At 45.4% G+C, this 21708-nt stretch overlaps 1 protein-coding gene across 1 annotated transcript; it reads left to right on the plus strand.

The window, feature by feature from the left end:
• Window positions 1–598: 598 nt before the first annotated feature.
• LOC146060573 (uncharacterized) lies at window positions 599–4758 on the plus strand. The gene is made up of 2 exons (XM_083173937.1): window positions 599–1534; window positions 1906–4758. Exons 1-2 carry the CDS (start codon window positions 895–897, stop codon window positions 2703–2705), a joined length of 1440 nt encoding a protein of 479 aa, XP_083030063.1. The 5' UTR covers window positions 599–894; the 3' UTR covers window positions 2706–4758.
• The last annotated feature ends 16950 nt before the right edge of the window (window positions 4759–21708 follow it).

Consider the following 21708-nt stretch of genomic DNA (forward strand, 5'->3'; position numbering starts at 1 on the left):
AGAGAGAGAGAGAGAGAGAGAGAGAGAGAGAGAGAGAGAGAGAGAGAGAGAGAGAGTTGGCGGGATCGGCACTCCTTGAAACCAATGGAAACTGTGCCGGTGCCTTCACAATATAGTAAATTGTATGTCCAACGATGGTGCGGCACTCATGGCTTTCAATAAAGAACACTTTACACTGTGGTAGTGATCAACGGTTCAAATTTATATAAAATTTTTCATCAGGATACAAGTGATACATTACATGACTGTTTAAATAGTGAACACAGCAAATCAAAGTGGGTCAGGTAGAGGCAGGTAAGAAACACCCACTTCCGCTAATAGGATGAGCTGTCATAGCGGGGAGACATCGCATTACAATTATTTACAGTGTAACCATGGCGAAAGGGAACAAGAGAAAAATATGTACTAAATATATAAAAAATAGTGCATATATACATTAGTGGTACAATACTGTATATGTAGACAATGTGAAATACAGTTTAAAGAAAAATACAGTTACACTTGGAGAGACGGCAAGATCGCAAGTAGATGGCATTGTGTTAACGGGCAGGTCACAAGCATTACGTATATAGTAACAAGTGTCTAGTAATACCCCGTTCTCATTGCCTAAAAAACCCGGGTATTTGGCAGGGCGAGCGGTAATTTCCCGTGTCGTGTCTCAGTGTGAACGCGTCCTTTTGAAATTCCCGGGTGTTATGCCCCGGGAATTACACACGGGTTTTTTGCAGGGTTTTTCCTGGGTAATACACGGGTGTACTTCAGTCTGAACAGCGCAGACACGGGTTTTTCAAACATGATGGAAAAAAAGAAGCTCATTGGCGGATGTGATCAGGTGACGTGACGTCCATTTCATGCTGCGTCTGACGTCCATATGCTGCGTCGAGGAGAGCAGACATGTCGCACTGGAGGGATGAGGAAGTGCTCGAGCTGCTAGCAGTGAGAGGAGAGGAGGAGATAAAAAAGCAAGTGACCGGCACAGTGAAGGACTCCGTTGTTTACTACAACATCGCCAAAATCCTGTCTGCCCGTGGCATCGTCAAAACGCAGCAACAGGTAGTGAATAAACTCAAAGCCCTGCGGAAGCAGTATGCTAAGGTCCATGACCTAAACAGGAGGAAGAGTGGTGGTGCCCGTATGGACTGGCCATTTTATGACCAGTGTAATGTCATCTTTGGGAACTCTGCACTGGCTAATCCCATATCACTGTCCTCCTCCAGCAGTTTTGCTGGCAGTGCAGCAAGTGTCTGTGAAGAAAACGCAGTAGCAGCAGCAGCGTCACCCATTGACCTTGAGGCCACAGACAGTGAAATGGATTCCCGCTCTGTTCATGGTGAAGCCCAATGTGAAGTTCTGGATTCATCATTTAACTCCCAGAATTCCGCTGTAGGTCCCACGGCATTCTCTTCACCTGTGCAGCATCCGCCATCACCTTTGCAGCGACCACCATCAACGCCTGCATCATCACTACCTGCTGAAGGAAGTCCAGCCTTTGAAGCATTGCCACAGAGTGCACGTCCAAAGTTGCGGACCAACAGTAAGTTTATAACTTTTACACACACCATTATTACACAGTACTATATTTTTGTTTATTAAAGAAATATGTCGCAGCATGTAGCAAGAGTGCAGGAGGGAAAAGGCCTCAAGCATGCATGTGCCAACACTGCTTTTTTATTTAAGTATTTTTGAAATTTAACATCCACATGCATCTGTGCAGAGGGGATCTGATTCAGGCCTGTCAGCAACATTGCTAACACGTCTGAATGAGAAGTTAAGGTTTTACTGATATCTAGCCTTCAGCACAGATGGTTTTCCAAGTGCATGGGCACCAAAAATGTCTTTTGGGTAGAAGGAGAAGTAACATTATTATAGTCTTGTATAGTAATGTGTTGTTTGTTTTTCCCATAGTTTATAATGTGCCACTGAGAAGAAAGAGGTCCACTAAGATGGAACAAGCCACAAAAGCAATGACCACCGTAATGCTTGAACACCTGAAGGAAATGGATAATTCGATGCAAGTTCATGAAGATGCTCGTCTGCAGCGATTTATGGACAATGAGCGTGACCTACAGAACACGTTCATTACTGCCATTGTTGGTATGCATGAGCGTATCAATCGAGAGAACCGAGATACGCAGATGGAGTTCCTTAATAGTCTATTTAGGGCACAAGGCCATGCACTGCCCCAGCCACCACACAATAATTTTCAGTATGGTTATCCAATGTATAGCGCAGGCCAACCAAATTTTGTAGGCCCAAACCAGGGGAACATGGTGCCATACAGCACACCTCACCCACCACCAATGTCACACCTTTTCCCTGAGTATGCTGCTGGGACTCCTCAGCCTCAAGCAAATGACCTCCATTTCCCTGAGCGTACAGCAGGTCCACCTCAGCCTCCCCCAGTTCCACCGCACTCCTCAGAGTATGCGTCTGGGACACCACAGCCTCCAGCAAATCCTCGACATTTCCAAGAGCGTACAGCTGGTGCACCTCAGCCTCCACCAGTTCCTCCGCAGTGCCCCGAGTATGCTGCTGGGACACCTCAGCCTCCAGCAAATCACTGCCATTTCCCTGAGCGTACACCGGGTGCAACTCAGCCTCCCACAGTTCCACCACACTGCCTTGATTATGCGGCTGGTCCACATAGTCATGCGGAGAATCGAACGGCTCCAAGAAAGGAAAACCCCCGCTACCATGTGCTGTAGAGGTGTTTATTGACTTTTTGTTTATTTGTCTGCCCACCCGGCCTGTACAGAAGTTATGTAAGGCATTTGGGTATTGTCATTACAGTTTTATTATATTTTTCTATGTGCATTTTTGGTACACTTTATGCTATTTAACTAAAAAAATATATGTTGTACATATGAATAAAATATGTACAAACAAACAGAAATGTTTTTGAAGTTTATTGAAAATTAAAAACTATAGTACACTAGTGGGTTAAAGCAAATATGTTATTGGTAATGGTGTTGCGAATGTCTTCTGCACATGTGTTTGTCCCCTCATACATCTCAGAATCTGCAGAGTGATCTGATTCCTCAGGCTCCAGTACGGTCCATTCTGGTAGAAACTGTTCTTTCTTAAACTCACATATGTTGTGCAACACACAGCAGGCAGCAACTACATGAGGCATGAAGCTGGTATCAATGTCATTGCGCTTCATTAAACAACGCCAACGGCCTTTTAGACGGCCAAAGGCATTTTCTACCACCATTCGTGCAGAACTGAGGGTGTGGGTGAAATCAATTTGTTCCGGGGTAAGTTGATGGCGCTGGGTGAACCCCTTCATTAACCATCGTCGTAATGGGTATGCTGCATCCCCGATTATATGTACTGGGATCTCCACCCCATCGATGATCTTCGATTTCTGCAAAGTAAAATAAGAGTTAAATATGGAATTCTTGGAGTACAAGTATGCTATTCAGATTGCCACTTTTCTCTACCGGTGTAAAGAGAGACATTGAAAAACAACAATACATGTGGTACGTTGGTTATACATACATGCATACATAACACTAAAAATATCCCAACTGCAACATGCAAAAACATATCTTTACCTCTCTAGGGAACAACCAGCCATCCTGCTTCTCCTCAGCAATAAGGTATAGGTCCGAATTTGCTAGAACCCTTGCATCATGGGAACGGCCAGGCCAGCCAATGAAGACATCGGTGAAGCTGAAAATATAAAGTGTTAAGATTTCTGTTTAGTTACCCTAGCAATACGCAAAGTACAGTTTAATATTATCATAAAAAAATGTACTTACCAATATTTGTGGTCCACTACAGCCTGTAGAATTATGGAGTGCCAGCCTTTGCGATTAAAGTAATCTGCATGGTTTTCTGTGGGGGCAATAATAGGAATGTGTGTACCGTCTATAGCTCCAGCACACTGTGGATATCCACGATGCAGGAAACCAGCGATGATGTCGTCCAACCTTTGTCCTTGAGGTAAGGTGATGAAACGACGGTAAAGTCCTTCCAGCAAAGCCTGCGTCACCTCATGGACTATAGTGCATACAGTGGATCTCCCCACTCCAAACAAGCAGGCGACTGTGCGGTATTCTCCCGGTGTAGCATACCACCATAGCGCTATCGCTAGTCTCTTTCTAGGTGAGATGGGTATTCTGCAGTTTGTGGTCTGTCTGGAAAGTGCAGGGGTTAGAAGGTCCAGCACATACTGAAAGGTCCCACGTGACATGCGAAAATGCTCCATCCACTGGTCATCCTCATAACCCTCCACTGTAGACCAAAATACCTCGCCATGAGAGCAGTCTCTGGTCCACATTCGCCGGGTACTGGATGTGCTGAACCTCAATATGGAGGTAACGCTGGAGGTGATGAAAGCTCTTCTCCTTCGCACATAATGAAGGCGAGCACTGTCTCTCTCAGCAAGAAATTGCGCTCTCCTCCTCTTCAAAGTGCATTGTGCAAGGTAGCACAATGTAAGCAGCTGCAGCAAGCTCTCATTTGCTGCATGAAACAGCAAAATGGTGCAAAACAAAAGCATCTCATCAGCCATGATTCCAGCAATGCAGTGTGCTTGGAAAAAACAGGCCACTTTATATGACATCATCCTCAGCCAGCCAATAACAGCTGCTTTCTAAAACAGCCAATCACAGCTACTTTTTCAACAGCCAATCAAAGCTGCTTTTATATTCACACACTTGTTGGCAGGGCAGACCAGGGGAAGCAGTGTGAACGCGTCATACACGGGAATTTCCCGGGTTTAAGGTGCTGTATAACGGGGTAGAAAAGTATCCATTCTCTGTGCCCCGCCAAAAACCCGGCAAGAAAAACCCGGGATTTTGCAGGGGCGGCAATGAGAACATGGTATAACAATCTATTTAAAAATAGAATATGCCACTTGTTCATTAAGGCCCCGAGGAGCAACAACGTGCTTGGCTACAACATGATCGCTTTTGCCCGTTGCTATGGCTTGGCGGATGGTGCTTCTATGCATCGCCATTCTGTCTTTGAATTTGCATTCGGTTTTACCGATGTACTGCAAGCTACAGGGGCAAATTAGTTGATATACCACGAATGATGAATTACAAGTAAAGTGGTGTTAGATTTTGTATTTATGGCCTGTGTGGGGATGAAAAAAGGAGTCACCCGTTAGCATGAATTGGCAGGATACACACGTGCATTTAAAACAGCCCTTACGTGAAGGTCCCAACCACGAGGGTTCTGTGGGGTCGGGGTGGTAGGAGATTTAAGTTTTCAATATGAGATCTTTTAGATTACTCCCCCTTGAGTAACAGGGCATGATACTTTTGTTGTTAAATGGCAACTTGTTGTCTGATTGAATAATTGGCCATTTGGCTTTGATGGATTTATTAATAGCTTCCGAGCTGGTATTAAAGCGATTAACCCATGGTAGAGTGGTATCTGTCGGAGGTTGTCTATTTTTGGGTGACAAAAGTGTTTCTCTATTAATTTTAAGGATTTTGGCTTTACAATGGAGTAGCTCATCCCTCCCATACCCTCTTAAAATGAGTTTGTCAATCAGTTCATCAATTTGCTTAATGCATTGGGCTGTGTCACTGTTTATACGTCTGTAACGCAGCATTTGGGAGAACGGTAGACCTCTCACTAATGCTGTAGGATGACAGCTTTGGGGTTGTAACATAGTGTTCCTGTCAGTCTTTTTGATAAACACACTGGTGGTCAGTTGGTTGTTGCTGCAAGTAATATCTTCATCTACAAAATGCACCCTGTCCATACTAATGTCAAACGTGAATTTGGTAGGGCTATCGGTGAGATTATGGTTGTTAATAAGACACTTGTTACTATATACGTAATGCTTGTGACCTGCCCCGTTAACACAATGCCATCTACTTGCGGTCTTGCCGTCTCTCCAAGTGTTACTGTATTTTTCTTTAAACTGTATTTCAAATTGTCTACATATACAGTATTGTACCACTAATGTATATATGCACTATTTTTTATATATTTAGTACGTATTTTTCTCTTGTTCCCTTTTTCCTTATCACCATGGTTACACTGTAAATAATTGTAATGCGACGTCTCCCCGCTATGACAGCTCACCCCATTAGCGGAAGTGGGTGTTTCTTACCTGCCTCTACCTGACCCACTTTGATTTGCTGTGTTCACTATTTAAACAGTCATGTAATGTATCACTTGTATCCTGATGAAAAATTTGATATAAATTTGAAACGTTGATCACTACCACAGTGTGCAGTGTTCTTTTTTTTTTTTTTTTTTTTTCAATATATTTATTAGATTTTTCCATAAATTACATAGTGAGATGGTTAAACATCCGATTTGTCATATGTTCCAAAGTGTCAGTGGTTACATTTCACATATTCAAAGGTTTTAACAAGAAATAGAAAAACCAACACGTAAAAAGAACGTACGTTCGGGGTGTATAATGCCATATTATCTTCAGATCTCTTGTAATCTAGGTAGATATATTATCCCGGTCTGATGTTTCTTCGTATCTTTCCCTGAGGGTGTCAGGGTGGATCTGGCTTTAATATTGCTAAGCATATGTACGTTTGGAATGTTGAACAATCCGGTGGTAACCATAAAACATAAACAAATGTAAACCAATTTAGAGGTGGGGGGGTGGAAAGATCAGGAAAGAGTAGGTAGGGGAGGAGGGGGGGGGGGGGGGGGGGGAGTCCGTCCTTGAGTCGTTCATCCTTTGTTCTCTGGTGCCTGCACCAGAGCCAATGTGAGCAAGGGTGTCAGAGGTCATTTTGGGAGTCTACCTAGCAACTTTATTTGTCTCAGCTTTATGTGTACATATATGTAGCTAATAGCTATAACTGAAGATCTTTAGTTTTAGGAATGGGCATCCTCTTCTTCTGGTATCAGGGGGCCCCAACGTGCTTCAAAGCTGGTGTATCTGGCCGAGTGTACCTGTACATCAAATTTATCATAACTCATAGTACGTTGTAGTGCGTTAATCAATTCAGTGAGGGATGGTGCGTTTTTGGACACCCAGCTCCTCATTATCTGCTTTTTTGCCATTGTTACCAATATGGTGAGGAAGGGGATATGCCCGGAAGCCCGAGCATCTAAATTCCATATATCAAAGTTGGCAAACAAAAGCGGGAAAGGGTGGACCGGAACTCTCAGGCCTATAGTTTCATATATGTAGTTCAGTATCTTATTCCAATATTTCTTTATATATCCACAGGTCCACAAATTGTGCATGAGAGTAGCGGAAGAAGCTCCGCATTTCAGGCATCTCCCTGATTCCTCCACATCAAAATGCCGTCTCTGAGCCTGTGATATATATGCCCGATATATTGTTTTTAGATGTGTTTCCTGCAATGCTGCTGATTTGACAATACGCATTGTTCTGTCAAAATATTTAAATAAAATATTATCATCTGTCAGAGTTGGTATATCTCTAAGCCACTGTTCCTGAGTCTCCTTTTTTAATTTAGGTGAGGTGTTTTTTAAGTATTCTTTGTACAGTAATTTGGTCTTAAATGTCTGGTTCCCAAATTTGCCTACAATAGAACCAAGTCGGGAGCCTTTTGGGAAGGTGCTGTCTTTTGGGGGAAGGGAGGAGACATAGTGCAGAAGCTGCATCACTGGGAATATGTTACTAGGGGTCAGACCATACTTGGATTGTAGCTGATTAAAGGGCATCACTTTTCCTCCCGGGTCAAATACCTGAGCCGTAAGTCTTAAACCTTTCTTGAAAATGGGTTTAAATCCTGGGTTATCTATGCCTGGTTTGAATAGTGGGTTTCCCCATATTGGTAGCCAGTCCGTATGTATGGGGGAACATTGGAAGATTTTGCAAGTATATCCCCATGCTTCATAAGTGTCTCTGAATAGAAGATGCGACATAATATGTTTTGGGATCTTGTTCTTTGGGGTATGTAACAATGCTCCCGGTGAGTAGGGGTAAAATAGGGCACAATCTAGATCATAAAGTGTGAAGTTGCTTGACTCCAGTAGCCAATCCATGGCATATCTAGTCATTAAAGCTCGGCTGTAGAGATTTAAGTTGGGGAAACCCATGCCCCCCTCTGTCTTGGGCATCTGAAGTTTGGGCCTAGAGATCCTAGGTTTTCTACCCTGCCATATGAATTTTGTGCATATTGCCATTATGGTATTTATATCTTTTGAAGTGAGTTTGATTGGGAGTAGTTGCATTAGATATGTAATTCTAGGAAATAAGATAGATTTAACAATTTCTATTCGGCCCAACAATGAGAGAGGTAAATCCTGCCAAGCCTCTACTGAGTGTTTGAGTTTGGTGATTGCAGGGGTAAAGTTAAGTGCGTAGAGAAGATCTGGTTTGTTTGGTACTTGTATCCCTAAGTATTTAAGGTGTGTAGGTCTAATTTGTATTGATCTGAGTTCTGGGGTGGCGTCAAAAGTCGGCTTTTCTCCACTTATAGGGAGCAGCTCCGATTTGTTGACATTTATCTTATATCCCGAAAAGCTACTAAATTGGTCAATGATTTGGAGAGCTATAGGTATAGAGTGTTCTGGTTGGGAGAAGAACAGTAACATGTCGTCAGCAAACAGGGATACCCTCATGTCTACGCCCCCCACAGCAATCCCCTGATATAGTGGGGATTCACGCAGGGCAACCGCCAAAGGCTCCAATGCTAACGCAAATAGGAGCGGAGACATGGGGCAACCCTGCCTTGTTCCTCGTAGAATCTGGAATGGGTCAGATACGTTCCCGTTGCAGAGTATACGTGAGGATGAGCCTGTATAAAGGGTCCTAAGCCATTCGGCAAAAATGGGCGGGAAGCCAAATCTGCCAAGTGTATGAAACAGGTGGTCCCAGTGCACCATGTCAAAGGCCTTTTCAGCATCTAATGAAAGTATGGCCCTGGGCACATTTGACATGGCGCACTGGGAACTGCAAATCACCGACAATACCCTCCTAATGTTTGTAACTGGTTGTCTGCCTGCCACAAAACCTGTCTGGTTTTCGTGGACCAGTGATGGGACTAGTGGCTTCAGCCTTTCCGCTAGGATCTTCGTCAGTATCTTGTAGTCAAGATTAAGCAGGGATATGGGGCGATATGACGCAGGGTCTGAAAGGTTTCTGCCGGGTTTTGGCAGAACTCTTATGTTAGCCAGGTTAAATTCAGGGGGAACCTTGGGGCTCTGCAGTAATTTATTGAAAACTTGTACTAAACAGGGGGCTATCTTGTTCTGGAGTACCTTGTAATATTCAGTCGTGAGCCCGTCGGGGCCTGGGGCTTTATTTGGTTTTAGACTGGATATAGCGTTGTTTACTTCCTGAAGGGATATATCTTTGATTAAGTGTTCGGTTTGCTCTAATGTCAATTGGGGGAGAGGGAGATTGTCCCAGAAGGTAGCCTCCTGCGCTTTATCAGAGGGTGGGAGTGAATATAATGAGCTGTAAAATTTATTTAGGACATTGGCTATTTCTGCATTAGATTTTGTGAGGGAGCCGTCTGGTTTTTGGAGTGGATGTATTGTAGCGGGGGTTCTCTGACCCTGTAGTAGGTTTGAAAGTAGTTTCCCGGCCTTGTTTCCGAACTTGTGGAATTTAAAGTCCTTATTAAATGAGTACCATGCCTCCATTTTTGATATAATAGCTTCGTAGTGTGTTTTAGCTGTGGTATAGGAAGATCTCGTTTGGGGGGAGGGATGGGTTTTAAAGTCTTGGAAAGATTCTGTAAGCGTTTGCTGTGCCTTAATGTATTCCCTAGTGGTGTTTCGTTTTTGGGAGGATGAAAAGGAGATAATTTCTCCGCGGATCGTGGCTTTTGAGGCCTGCCAGTATAGTACTGGATTTGTGGTTAGTGTAGGGCTGTTATTAGAATGGTAGTTTTCCCATGATTCTAATATTCTTTTTCTAAGTTTGTGTGATGTGGTGATAGAAGATGGGCATCGCCATGAAATGTAAGAAGATGGCTCTTTCTGGAGTTTAATTTGGATCCATACTACTGCATGGTCCGATATTGTGATAGGTTCGATGTGCACATCCTCTATCTTAGGAAGCATGGGGATAGATGCAAACATATAGTCTATTCTTGATAGTTGGTTAGTTGCTGCTGCCAAGCATGTGTAATCCTTTTCAATTGGATGTAGTACTCTCCAAGTGTCTAATAGTTGTAGCTGTGATGTTAGGGCCTGTATGCCAAACTTGGGGAGATTTTTCCTATTCGCATTTGGTATCTGCCTGTCTAACGTTGGGGAACTGATAAGATTAAGGTCACCGCCCAGTATAATATGATTGGACATGTGTGGGGTGAGCAGAGATATAATTTTCAGGAAAAATGGCTTAGAATACTTATTTGGTGCATACACAGTCATTGCAGTATACGTTTGATTCTCATAACTCATCTGGCACATCAAGTAGCGACCCTCTGCATCTGTGACAACATCGGAGATCACAATGGGCAAGTGTGATCTGGTCAATATGGCCAGACCTCTAGCCTTAGAGGTGTATGGGGCAGATGCCACCATTTTCCAACCCATGGTACCCAATTTCATGGTCTCCGATGTTGTGAGATGTGTCTCCTGCAGCATAACCACATCCAGTCGTAACTTCTTTACATATATTAACACATTTTTTCGCTTCTTGGGGGAGTTTATACCCCCAATATTCCATGTACCTATTCTAAGAGACATCGGGATTTTTCAAACATATCAAGTAATTCCACATGGTATTGGTTTTGAAAGATACCTTTTCCCTTGCTCGCTGGCAGGTATTTTATATGTACCAAGGGGACGTGTGATGGGGGTAGGATAAAGGGGTGAGGTAGGGCAGAAGGAAAAGGGGTCAAGGAGAGGGGGAGACATAACATACATACAGCAGAAATATGAATATAACTTCCGTATTAAATGAAAGAAAAGGCAATACATTGCCTACCAACCAGATGAGGCTATAGGCTCCAATGGCCGGTCGCCCATCTTCTAACTAGAAATCTATATTTACAATTTTTAAACGGCTCATCTAATAACTTCAATTTTGATCAATATTTAGTTTTAGCTTTTCTTTAAACTTTATGTTTTCCCCTGTCCGTGTCAACAGGCAGAGGGGGAAAACAAGAATTGATCAGGGGGGGGGGGGGGGGTTGGAATGGGGGGGGAATTGGTGAGAAAGTGAGAGGTGTAGTAGTCTCTGTATACGATATTTGTCACCTGATGTCCTCAGCTTGATTAGGGTGACCCCGGTACGAGAGTCTTGATCTGTGAGCCATTGGGGACATCATCTATTGCTGGGATAACATCTTGCTTGTTGGTCTGAGGTATAGGGGGGGGGGGGGGGCAGGGGGGGGAATAAAGCAAAGTAGCTGCGAGAGCATGCTTGGAGATGTGGACGCTATCGGGGGGGGGGGTGTGGGAGGAGGGATAGAGTCGTCATCAACAATCTCTGTAGAATAGATGTAGTGGTTCCCTCAGTAGGATCCAGTGTGAGCAATTTTCACTCTGCAATAGGTTTGTGCAAGTGTTGGGGGTATTTATGTTCAATCGCAGTCTGACATGTGGGTGTGGGCGGTGCCAGCTGCTTGGGTTTCTTGTAGGTAGGCTTCTGCATCTCGCGGGGAGAGGAAGTCTTTGAAAGATGATCCATCAAATATTCGCAGTCTGGCAGGGTATAGGAGAGCGAACTTTCTTCCATCACGGATAAGACCAGCGCAAATAGGAGAAAAGTCCTTCCTTGCCTTTGTAAGTTCCGCTGAATAGTCCTGAAAGATGAGGATCTTATGACCTTCCCAGGACAAAGATTTAATTTTGCGAGACGCCACCCACAGTAATTCCTTATGGAGATAATTCAGAGTCTTGAATATTATTGCACGGGGTCTGGCGCCCTCTTGTGTCCTTTGTGGACCTAGCCTGTGTGCGCGTTCAATGACTAAGTCATTGCATCTGTCCTGCACATTTAGTAAACCTGGCAAAGTCAGTCTGATAAAGTCATACAGTGCCTGACCCTTTACACTTTCTGGTAGTCCAATCACTCTTAAATTATTTCTCCTGGACCTGTTTTCCAGGTCCTGGATTTTATTCTGTAATTGGTGTATCACCTTAGTGTGATCCTCAGTAACCAGCTGGATCTCCGTCACAGCTGCGAATGTTTCTCCCACTTTATGTTCTGTTTCCAGTACCCGGTGTTGTAGTTGAGCTATCTGCCTGTTGATATTGGCAGTTTGCTCCTTCATGAGGGGCAGCATTGCAGCGCGCATCGCCGCTATGAGGTCCCCATATGTAACTGGTGCTTGGGGGTCTGGGGCTGGGCAGTCTCTGTGGGGCTCTTGTTGTGTGTCAGGGTCAGCCTGTTTTACCTGCAGGTCACCGATGTTCCCATCGTCCTCCTCCTCTGAAGCGTAAGTGCTGTGCTGGGGTGAGGCGGGTAGCGACACGCTGGATGCGGTGTGCGGCGCCATCTTACTTTCCCTTCTCCTCCGGTCCCCCTCCTTTCCTCTCCGCTTGCTGTTGCCTGGCATCGCAGTCAGGTATTTTTCCATGCACCGCTGGTAATCTGCAGTGCTGCGGGCGTATGGTAGGCCGTTTGTTAGAGGCGCAATGCCTTTTAAAAGGGTTAGATGGGCGAACCTGCAGCGGAGCTAATCCTCCTAGCCGCCGCTCATGTGCTCGCCGGAACCGGAAGTCGTGTGCAGTGTTCTTTATTGAAAGCCATGAGTGCCGCACCATCGTTGGACATATATATATATATATATATATATATATATATATATATATATATATATATATATATATATATGAAGCTGGCAAATAAGGCGTCACTCAGGGATTTAATGAAGGTGCATATCAGACTTTATTCCAACATGTTTCGAGTACTCAGGCCCGTCCTCAGGAAACGTACGGTGAAATAAAGTCTGCTATGCATCTTCATTAAAACCCTGAGTGACTCCTTATTAGCCAGTTTTGTATACACAGGCCTGCACCGGCCTAAGGAAGGCACCAGGGTAAGGAAATTGAAGAGCAGCTAATACAGGAGTGACGGAGCATATATATTATGTGTGTGTGTGTGTGTATATATATTTATATATATATAGAGATTCTGTGGGTCTGGCACTCCTATGTAATCTTGAAGAAACTTCAGCCGGTGCCTTCACAAGGGAATGGATAGAGGCTTTGTGGTGCGGCACTCGTAGCTTAATAATTATTAGCAATAAATACTCCGTACAACGGGAATAGTGATCAACGTTTCAAATAACGTGTATTTGTCATCAGGATAAAATATATATATACACACACACACACATAGTCCATGTATTCCAAAACCATCAGGTGTGGAATACTGAGCACTCGTCAATATAACAATCCATAGCTGTTATGAATCATCTGAAGTTTCATTATTTCAGCCAAAGTTCATTTTTTCAAGAGACAACTGTTATAATCCATAATGCCCCGACGTTTTGGTCCCACATATATGGACCTTTATCAAGGAGCCTAAGATACATACAAAAAAGTTCTACTTATCCGATGCATTTAAAAACAAAATACAATCTGTGAAAAAATTCCAAAGTGTACATTACTTGTGCAGGTATCAGCAGTCAGCGATGTAAAGAGAAAACCTTATGGTCGATGGGGTCAGCATGCAAACAGAGCTGCCCGAGCCCGGCTTATATACCCCTATAATGAGTCAGCTGCACGTGCAGTGCTGGGTTCCCGGCTTCCGCATCGTGCTGACGTACTTCCGGTCACACGCAACAAAAGTGGAAAAGCGCCAAATATCTCTTTGGCAGACAGTAACCTAAAAAGGTTATTGGTAGTCCAATAATTATATGGTTATTGATATTTCATAATAACGAAGGCGTGCAAGTCGGCTTGTCCGGATTCTTTATTTGATAGAGGTTATTTCATATAGAAAAACTGGAAGTTTCCAACGCGTTTCGTCTTATTAGTCAAGACTTCATCAGGGGCATGTTTCTTCCAAGAGAAAAATGTGAAAAAAGAAGTGGTGCCTCCAGATCAATCAATTGAAGTTGGAGGGGGTTCACAAACAGGTGCCAGCTCGTACCTCAAATCATGGAAAAAGGTCGACATACAGAAAAGTCGACACAAGCATTAGGTCAACATGGGGAAGAACGACAGTCAAAAGGTCGAGATGGGTCTTTTCACTTTTTTTTTGGAGCCAGCATGTGCCAACAGGCGGTATGTCATGCCCTACCATCCACTAGGGCGTGGTGGGAGAATAACATAGTGTCCAAAGCATGGCGAGCATAGTGAGCCATGCGAGGTGATGCGGTGCTACGTTTCAGTGTCCATGTTGACTGTGTTGACATTGTGAACAAAATTTTTTTTTAAACTCCTTGTAGACCTTTTGACTGTCGACTTTCCCCATGTCAACCTAATGCTTGTGTCAACCCATTTTCCAACACCCCAACAGATGACTGGTCAGAAGCATAGGCGAATCTAGAATTATGGTAATGGGTGGTCCCAGATCTAGATATAATAGCAGGGGGACCTGGCCTCATGGGAAGGAGGCGTGGCATCACAAAAAGGGGTGTGGTATTACACTTTACACCATACACAGTAATGCCCATTACACATTTTAGCAAATTCCGTAATACCCATTACACATAAAGCCACACGCCGAAATGCCAATTACACATAAGGCCACACACCATAATGCCCATTACACATTGTGCCACACATCATGATGCCCATTACATACTATATAACAAACCGTAATGCCCATTACATATTTGCCACATAAGTGCAGATTACCTTCGTTCTCATTGCTAGGGGGTTCTTGCTTGATGGCACCATAGTACCCATTACACATGATGCCGCACACCATAGTACCGATTACACATGATGCCGCACACCATAGTACCCATTACACATGATGCCGCACACCATAGTACCCATTACACATGATGCTGCACACATAATGCCCCTTAAACATGATGCTGCACACATAATGCCCCTTACACATGACGCTGCACACCGTAATGCCCCTTACACATTAAGCCACACATTATGCGTAATGCCCCCACATACCGCTACTTGTAGCATCCCAAAAGTGGCACTTACTGTAAATTTTATATGAGCCTTTGCTGCTGCTGCAGGGAGAGATGGAGAGCGGTGCAGCTGCTTCTATGGGGAGAGGAGCAGAGCGCAGCGCAAAGCACGCTCCCACTGGTGTCTCCTCTAGCCGAGTGGACATTTGAAATATTGTGCGCGCTGTTGTTGTGCGTGACGTCGGGGGAGCACGCCGGGCGCCGGCACCACATGATTAAAGGGGGGGCGGACTGAGGTGAAAGCGGGGAGAAGAATTGGAGCAGAAGCTGCAGGGGTGACAGTCATTGACAGCTGGGCAGAGAGCAGGGGGGCTGCCCGGCTGTATTCAGAGCACTGCAGGTCACGGCTATTTGAAATAATACCCCTTTCACAACAGAAAATGCAGGGATTTACCCGGGAATATGGTCCCAGGATCATGCAGGGACATTCCCAGGCTGACCCCTTATACACCAGCCTAGTCCCTGCATTTTCTGGTGTGAGAGGGAGAGACAACCAATCCCCTCTCCCTGCCCCCCTTTAACCAACCAGCTATATCTTTGGAACCAACTGACCCATTTACATGACACCAGTATCATATTGAAGAACTTTTGAGTTGGCTTCAAATGATTTTGGTCCCGTGAAACTGGGCTGTTTGGTTCCAGAGAAATCTGCCCTCAAAGAACATAAACAGTCATGAAATTACATTTAAGAAATGAAAAAAATAAATAAACGGTTTAACCTCAATATGCCTGGAACCAATTAACCCATATGGATCCAGCCTGGTATCAGATTGAAGGCCCAGCAATTTGGGTTTGACTGAGATCAACCTCAAGCTTCAGTGATGCCGAAGGGGGAACTGGCAGCCGTTGGGACTGTGTGGGGGTCGGAATTAGCGGGTCCCATGTTATCCTATAGGGAAAATGTTCCAGCTTTGCCTGGCTGTATCTCTGGTTCCCAGGGGGCTAGAGAATGGGTGGTCCTGTGCACCCCCGGACCACCCCCTAGATTCGCCTATGGTCAGAAGCACGGGTCTTATATTACCTGTCCTTATGATCTATGTTTACTGAAATACAGGGAAGCAGTTTCCCCTGCCCTGAGTATACATGAGTGTAGAAGATGTTCTCTTCCTGCACCAATCCCAAGGTTACTAAGCTCATAAAGAACTGTAAAGTTCACCCGTATTTACATGTGGCTCACTAAAAAGGACAAGGATAAACATAATGTATAGTTACAGTATGCACTGTGCTTCTTTACAATCACAAACTTAAAGGGCAACAGAGGTCACAAAGAAGTTGTTCAACCAAAGTTGGTAAAGATGTTTGTTTATTTATTTGTTTTATTTTCTGTTTGTTTATTCCTAATTACTCCAATTTCATCATAGCATCATTCCCATGAAGTATTATTAACTGTCCTTTGCTCTATCTTATTTTGAAATAAAAAAAATAGCTATCAGCTTCTGTACAGCATTTCTCAAAGTATAATAACATTTGAAATGTCAAGTAACAGACCCATTCATTATTAGGGTCCTGATGGGGCCATCTAGTATTCAACAAACTCCAACAACTGTAAGGCGTCTAATGCATTATTGAGATGAACCTTTTCTTTCAACTTAAACCTTGATTACCCCTAGCAGTAAATCACACGGACACATGACCTGAAATAACTCACACGGACACGTGACCTGAAATAACGACACGGACAACCACTGCATAAGTTTAAAAAGGTAAAGGGTATTTATTGTGGTATGACCCTATTGAAAGGGATGGCCTAGAGAGCGCTTGACGACCAGCCAGTCATAAACGTTAGCAATGGCGGCGACTACAACGCCCCAACTTGTAACTAGGGCGAGGAACCGCCCCCATTGAATTCAAAGCCAGCCTGCGCTGTGACTGTCTTGCCGCCCCTCCTAGGGCCTAATGAGGACAGTTCTAAAAGTGTCCTGCGTCCCCCCTCGGGGCAGAACTCACCAGCCTTCCTGGCAGAGGGTGGCAATACCTCACAGTGACCACCTGTACTTCAAACTGGACTGCTGATCGAGAGCGCCCTCCCGCCAATTAATATTAAAATGGATGAGAGCCAAATTTGGGTGACGGCCGAAAGGCCATGTGGTAGGTTAGCACAAGGGAGGGAGGGTGGGAATCCAGACTCAAGAGGAAGATGGATCATCTGACTACCTCTTATATATCTCCACCTAAGCTACCACCCCTTCTACACCTGATTGGCTACCCCATCTACACTGCACTTCTATGGGTAAGTGACACTCTGATTTCTATCTTTGTCATACCATCTCAAACTGCACAGACTCTTATATTCCCTCATGCCTAGGCAGCCCTCGCTCTCTCAAAGTTGTCAAAGTTGCCTTCTGCAACCAATGCTATTGTAACAACCAGGCTCAGGAGAAATCAGAGTATACTGTAGGTTTCCCTAATTAGACACAATAACCACACAAAATATATGATACAAACTTATGTTTGGCTGAGGGACTGCCACAGCCCCCATGCCATAGAGTATACTGCCCCGGGTCCTTGCACCTGTGCAACTGATCTGGCAGGAGCCACAACCAGCACTTGCATAGTTTCCGCATTACAACTGGGAATGTGCAAACCCTGGCTTCTACATATGTTTCTACCTGGCTTCTATAGGAAGCCAGCTCTCTACTTATCGCAGTTGGGATTGGCTGTTCCAGAGTGAGGGATAACATCAAATGGGACTGCCTTTTGTATCTGTGACTGACAGGTAGGACATTCAAAAAGGTCGACACAATCATTTGGTCAACATGGGGAAGGTCCACAATCAAAAGGTCGACATGGTTTTTTTTCAGTTTTTTTACCCAAATGTCGACATGGACACAGGTTAAAATGCACCACTTTCCCTCGTATGGCTCACTGTGCTTGCCATGCTTTGGGCACGGTGCCTCGCTACGCTTGGCCAGTGGCGTAGCTAGGGCAGAGGCAGTGGAGCACACGCCCTGCCCTGCTCGCCCGCTCCCTGCTGTGCCCGGCATCAATACCCTGTACCGCCTTAAAAAGCTGGCGAGCGCTCTCACTGCGCATGCGCCGGTTTGGGATGCCAGTGCCAGGGATGCGGTGCCATGACATCACAACCTCATGGCGCTGCATCCCTGGCACCAGCATCCCTAGCCGGCGCATCCGCAGTGAAAGTGCTCGCCAGGTTTTTATGGCGGTACAGGGTACTGATGCCCGGGTACAGCGGGGAGCAGCTGTGGGGGACCGTCCATTGATTATTATTATACAGGGGGAGCAATCTGTGATATCCTGTTGTTAATATACAGGGGGAGCAGACTGTGGGGTCCTGTTGTTATTATATAGGAGGAGCAGCCTGTGGGGTCCTGTTACTATCATTGTACAGGGGAAGCAGCCTGTGGGGTCGTTTTATTATACAGGTGGAGCAGCCTGTGGGGTACTGTTATTATTATTATACAGGGGGAGCAGACTGTGGGGTCCTGTTGTTATTATACAGGGGGAGCAGCCTGTGGGGTCCTGTTGTTATTATACAGGGGGAGCAGCCTGTGGGGTCCTGTTGTTATTTTACAGGGGGAGCAGCCTGTGGGGTACTGTTGTTATTATTCTAGAGGGGGAGCAGCCTGTGGTGCCCTTTTATTATACAGGAACCACAGGCTGCTCCTGTGGTGAGGGCGTAGCACAAGCTCTGGGAACCGGAAGATAACAGGGCGCCGGAGCGTGCCTGCACTGCCAGCTCGCCCGCTCCTCTGCCCGCACCCCTGCCCGCTTCCGGCTCCCCACTGTGTCCATGAGATGTGCTGCTATTTTCAATTCACATCTCCCACTGGACGGCTAGTCAATAGGCGCTTGTGGTCCAGCAGCCAATCAACTGGTGGCTGCTAGACCGCAAGCGCCTATTGGGTAGTGGTCCAATGGGAGATGTGAATTTGAAATAGCAGCACGTCTCCCAGACACAGCGGGGAGCCGGGAGTGGGCAGGAGTCTCACCTACTACAAATTGGGGGGGTGGGGCGCAAAACATGCCCTTGCTCCAGGCGCCATGGCACCTAGCTACACCACTGCGCTTGGCACACTATTTTATTCTCCCACCATGCCCTAGTTGATGGTAGGGCATGAAATGCCGCCTGTCGGCACATGTCGGCTCAAAAAAAGAAGTGAAAAACCCCATGTCGACCCTCCCCATTGCGACCTAATGCTTGTGTCGACCTTTTTGCATGTTGACCGTTTTGCATGTCAACCTTTTCGCATGTTGGCCTTTTTGCATGTTGACCTTCTTGTTTGTCGACCTAATGGTGTCAACCTAATGGTTGCCGACCTTTTTGTTGTCTACCCATTGTCCGGATACCACGTGCTCAAGTGTCGACATTGACACCAAAAAAGTGGAAAACTCATGTTGATTTTTTCATGTGTCAACTTTGTGCATGTTGACCTTTTGGTGCCAAATGTAGTAGGGTGTGAGAATGAGGAAGTGAGATACTTTGGGAGAGTTTTCCCATTTTTTAAAGCGGTTGATTTTTGCCATGTAACTGATTGCCGCTTTAAAAAAAATAGGAAAACTCTCCCAAAATCTCTCACTTCCTGATTCTCACACCCTATTACATTTGGCCCTTGGTGTCGATCTATTAACTGTCGACACTGTCTATCCTTTGACCCTGTTGGGATATTTGGCCTATTAATAAATTGGAGACTTGAAGCCCTATATAATGCCTTTGTGTAGGACATATGATTGTGTATTTATTTTTCTTCTGACACTTGATTTTTTTATTTATTTTTTGTTATTTTTGACAGATGGCTTTTCATTAAATTTAGTCTGTTTCAAAAGAGAAGCAGATATTTTAGTGTGATGAAAGTCTGTAAATATAACTGTGACTCAGTCTTTCTGTTTCCAAACAAACTTTATGGCAGACTTTGTGAGTCATAGAAGTCTGATCTTGCAGCAAAGTGTATAGCAGGCACATTTGTACTGCGTGATCCTTATACTGCATGCCTGAAATAAACAAGTAAATAAAAGAACAACTTGATTTAAGTTTCACAGTGGCATATCTATAGCCCAAGATCTCTAACAGCACGGCAGCCTGTTTTAATGAAAAGATTTATAAAATGTAAATTGCTCTGCAAGGAATTTTTTTTTATGTACACATTTATTGTGATAAACAAAATGTCATGCAATAGTTTCACTTTAAGTTATTTTCTACATCAGATTACCAGATACAGTACATGGGCCAGCTTCTCTCTCTCTCTCTCTCTTTATCTCTCTCACTCTAAATATATATATAACCGGGTTCGGATTTTAGAAATCAATAATAATTTTTAATAATAATAATTACTGGCAACATGATGATAAATTAATAAACCATTTACATTTTTTTCACTCTCTCCCGTCTCACCTGTTGCACCATTTAATGCAAGCCACATTTCATTTACTACTAAGGGTCAATCAGTGCGAGACACCCCAAACTAAAGGCAGCATGGTCAAATTCACCCATATCACCTTTTTGTTGTGGGAAAAGAGGCCTCCACTTTTTTGCCTCTGTTGCTGCCCACCTCCCTGTCCTCCAGCAGCCACCATCACAACACTACCTATGACCCGTGGTGGCCAGCACTTAAGTAACACATTCAGGGCGGGATGCTATATAGCAGAAATGCGGTAAAAACCCTGTTTTCGGGGTTTCTACCGCATTTCTATATGCTATATGGCGCCTCCGCAGTGTCAGCGCTGCGGAGGGAATCGCCAGCTAAAGCTGGCGAATCCCTGCAGAAGCCTATGGGCTTCTTACCGCAGCGCTGTTTGAGGGATCCGTCACGGATCCCTCCCAGCGTGCCCTGCGGCCGGCGCCGGGGTCTGCGCATGCGCAGATGGACTCCCGGGTCACAGACCCGGAAGTCCAGTGCCGGCACCGCATCGCAAGGGACAGCTCTTACCGCAAGAGCTGTCCCTTGCATGAATAACGGCATATGTTATAGCATATGCCGTTATTAAAAATGCGATGTCCGGCGAAGGGGGGCCGCGGATGTTATAACATCCCGCCCTTGACACCTGACACACCCAGTGTGCATGCCTATGGGGACAGATGTTGGGGGAGAGGGGGGGGGAGATGCTGGGGAGAGAGTAGGGGAGGGGTCAGATGCTGGGTAGAGCGAGGAGGGACAGATGTGGGGAGAGGGAGATAGTTGTTGGGCAGAGGAGACAGATGGTGGGGAGACAGGGATAGATGCTGGGCAAAGAGGATTAGGGGGGGTGAGATGATAGACACCAAAAGGGGGGGACAGATGCCGGGCAGAGTGGGGGGACAGATGATGGGTAGAGAGAGGGGGACAGCCTTTGGGCAGGGAGGGGGTTAAGGTGCTGGGTAGAGAGAGGGGGAGAGGTGCTGGGCAGCGAGAAGGGGAGCAATGGTGGGCATGGAGAGGGGGGACAAATGATGAGGAGTGAGAGGGGGCACAGATGCTGGGCAGGAAGAGGAAGGCAGATACTGGACAGAGAGGGGGTAGCACAGATGAGGGTCAGCTGGATGGGGCAAATACTAGGCAGGAAAAGGGGGACAGATGGTAGGCAAGAGGGGGGGGGGACAGGACAGAGGCTGGGCAGGGAGAGGAAGGCAGATACTGGGCAGGGAGGGAGTGGGACAGATGATAGGCAGAGACATAGAAATATAGAGAAGCTGCAGGGAGAGGCAGGAGCCAGAGACAGAGGGCAGTATTCAATGAGAATAATTCTCCTTGCATGGCGAGAGATTTTTTCTCTCGCCATGCACTCGCCCTGTTCCGGAGGG

This window comes from Crinia signifera, chromosome 2, assembly GCF_055691185.1.
Source record: "Crinia signifera chromosome 2, ASM5569118v1, whole genome shotgun sequence".
Lineage (NCBI taxonomy): Eukaryota > Metazoa > Chordata > Amphibia > Anura > Myobatrachidae > Crinia > Crinia signifera.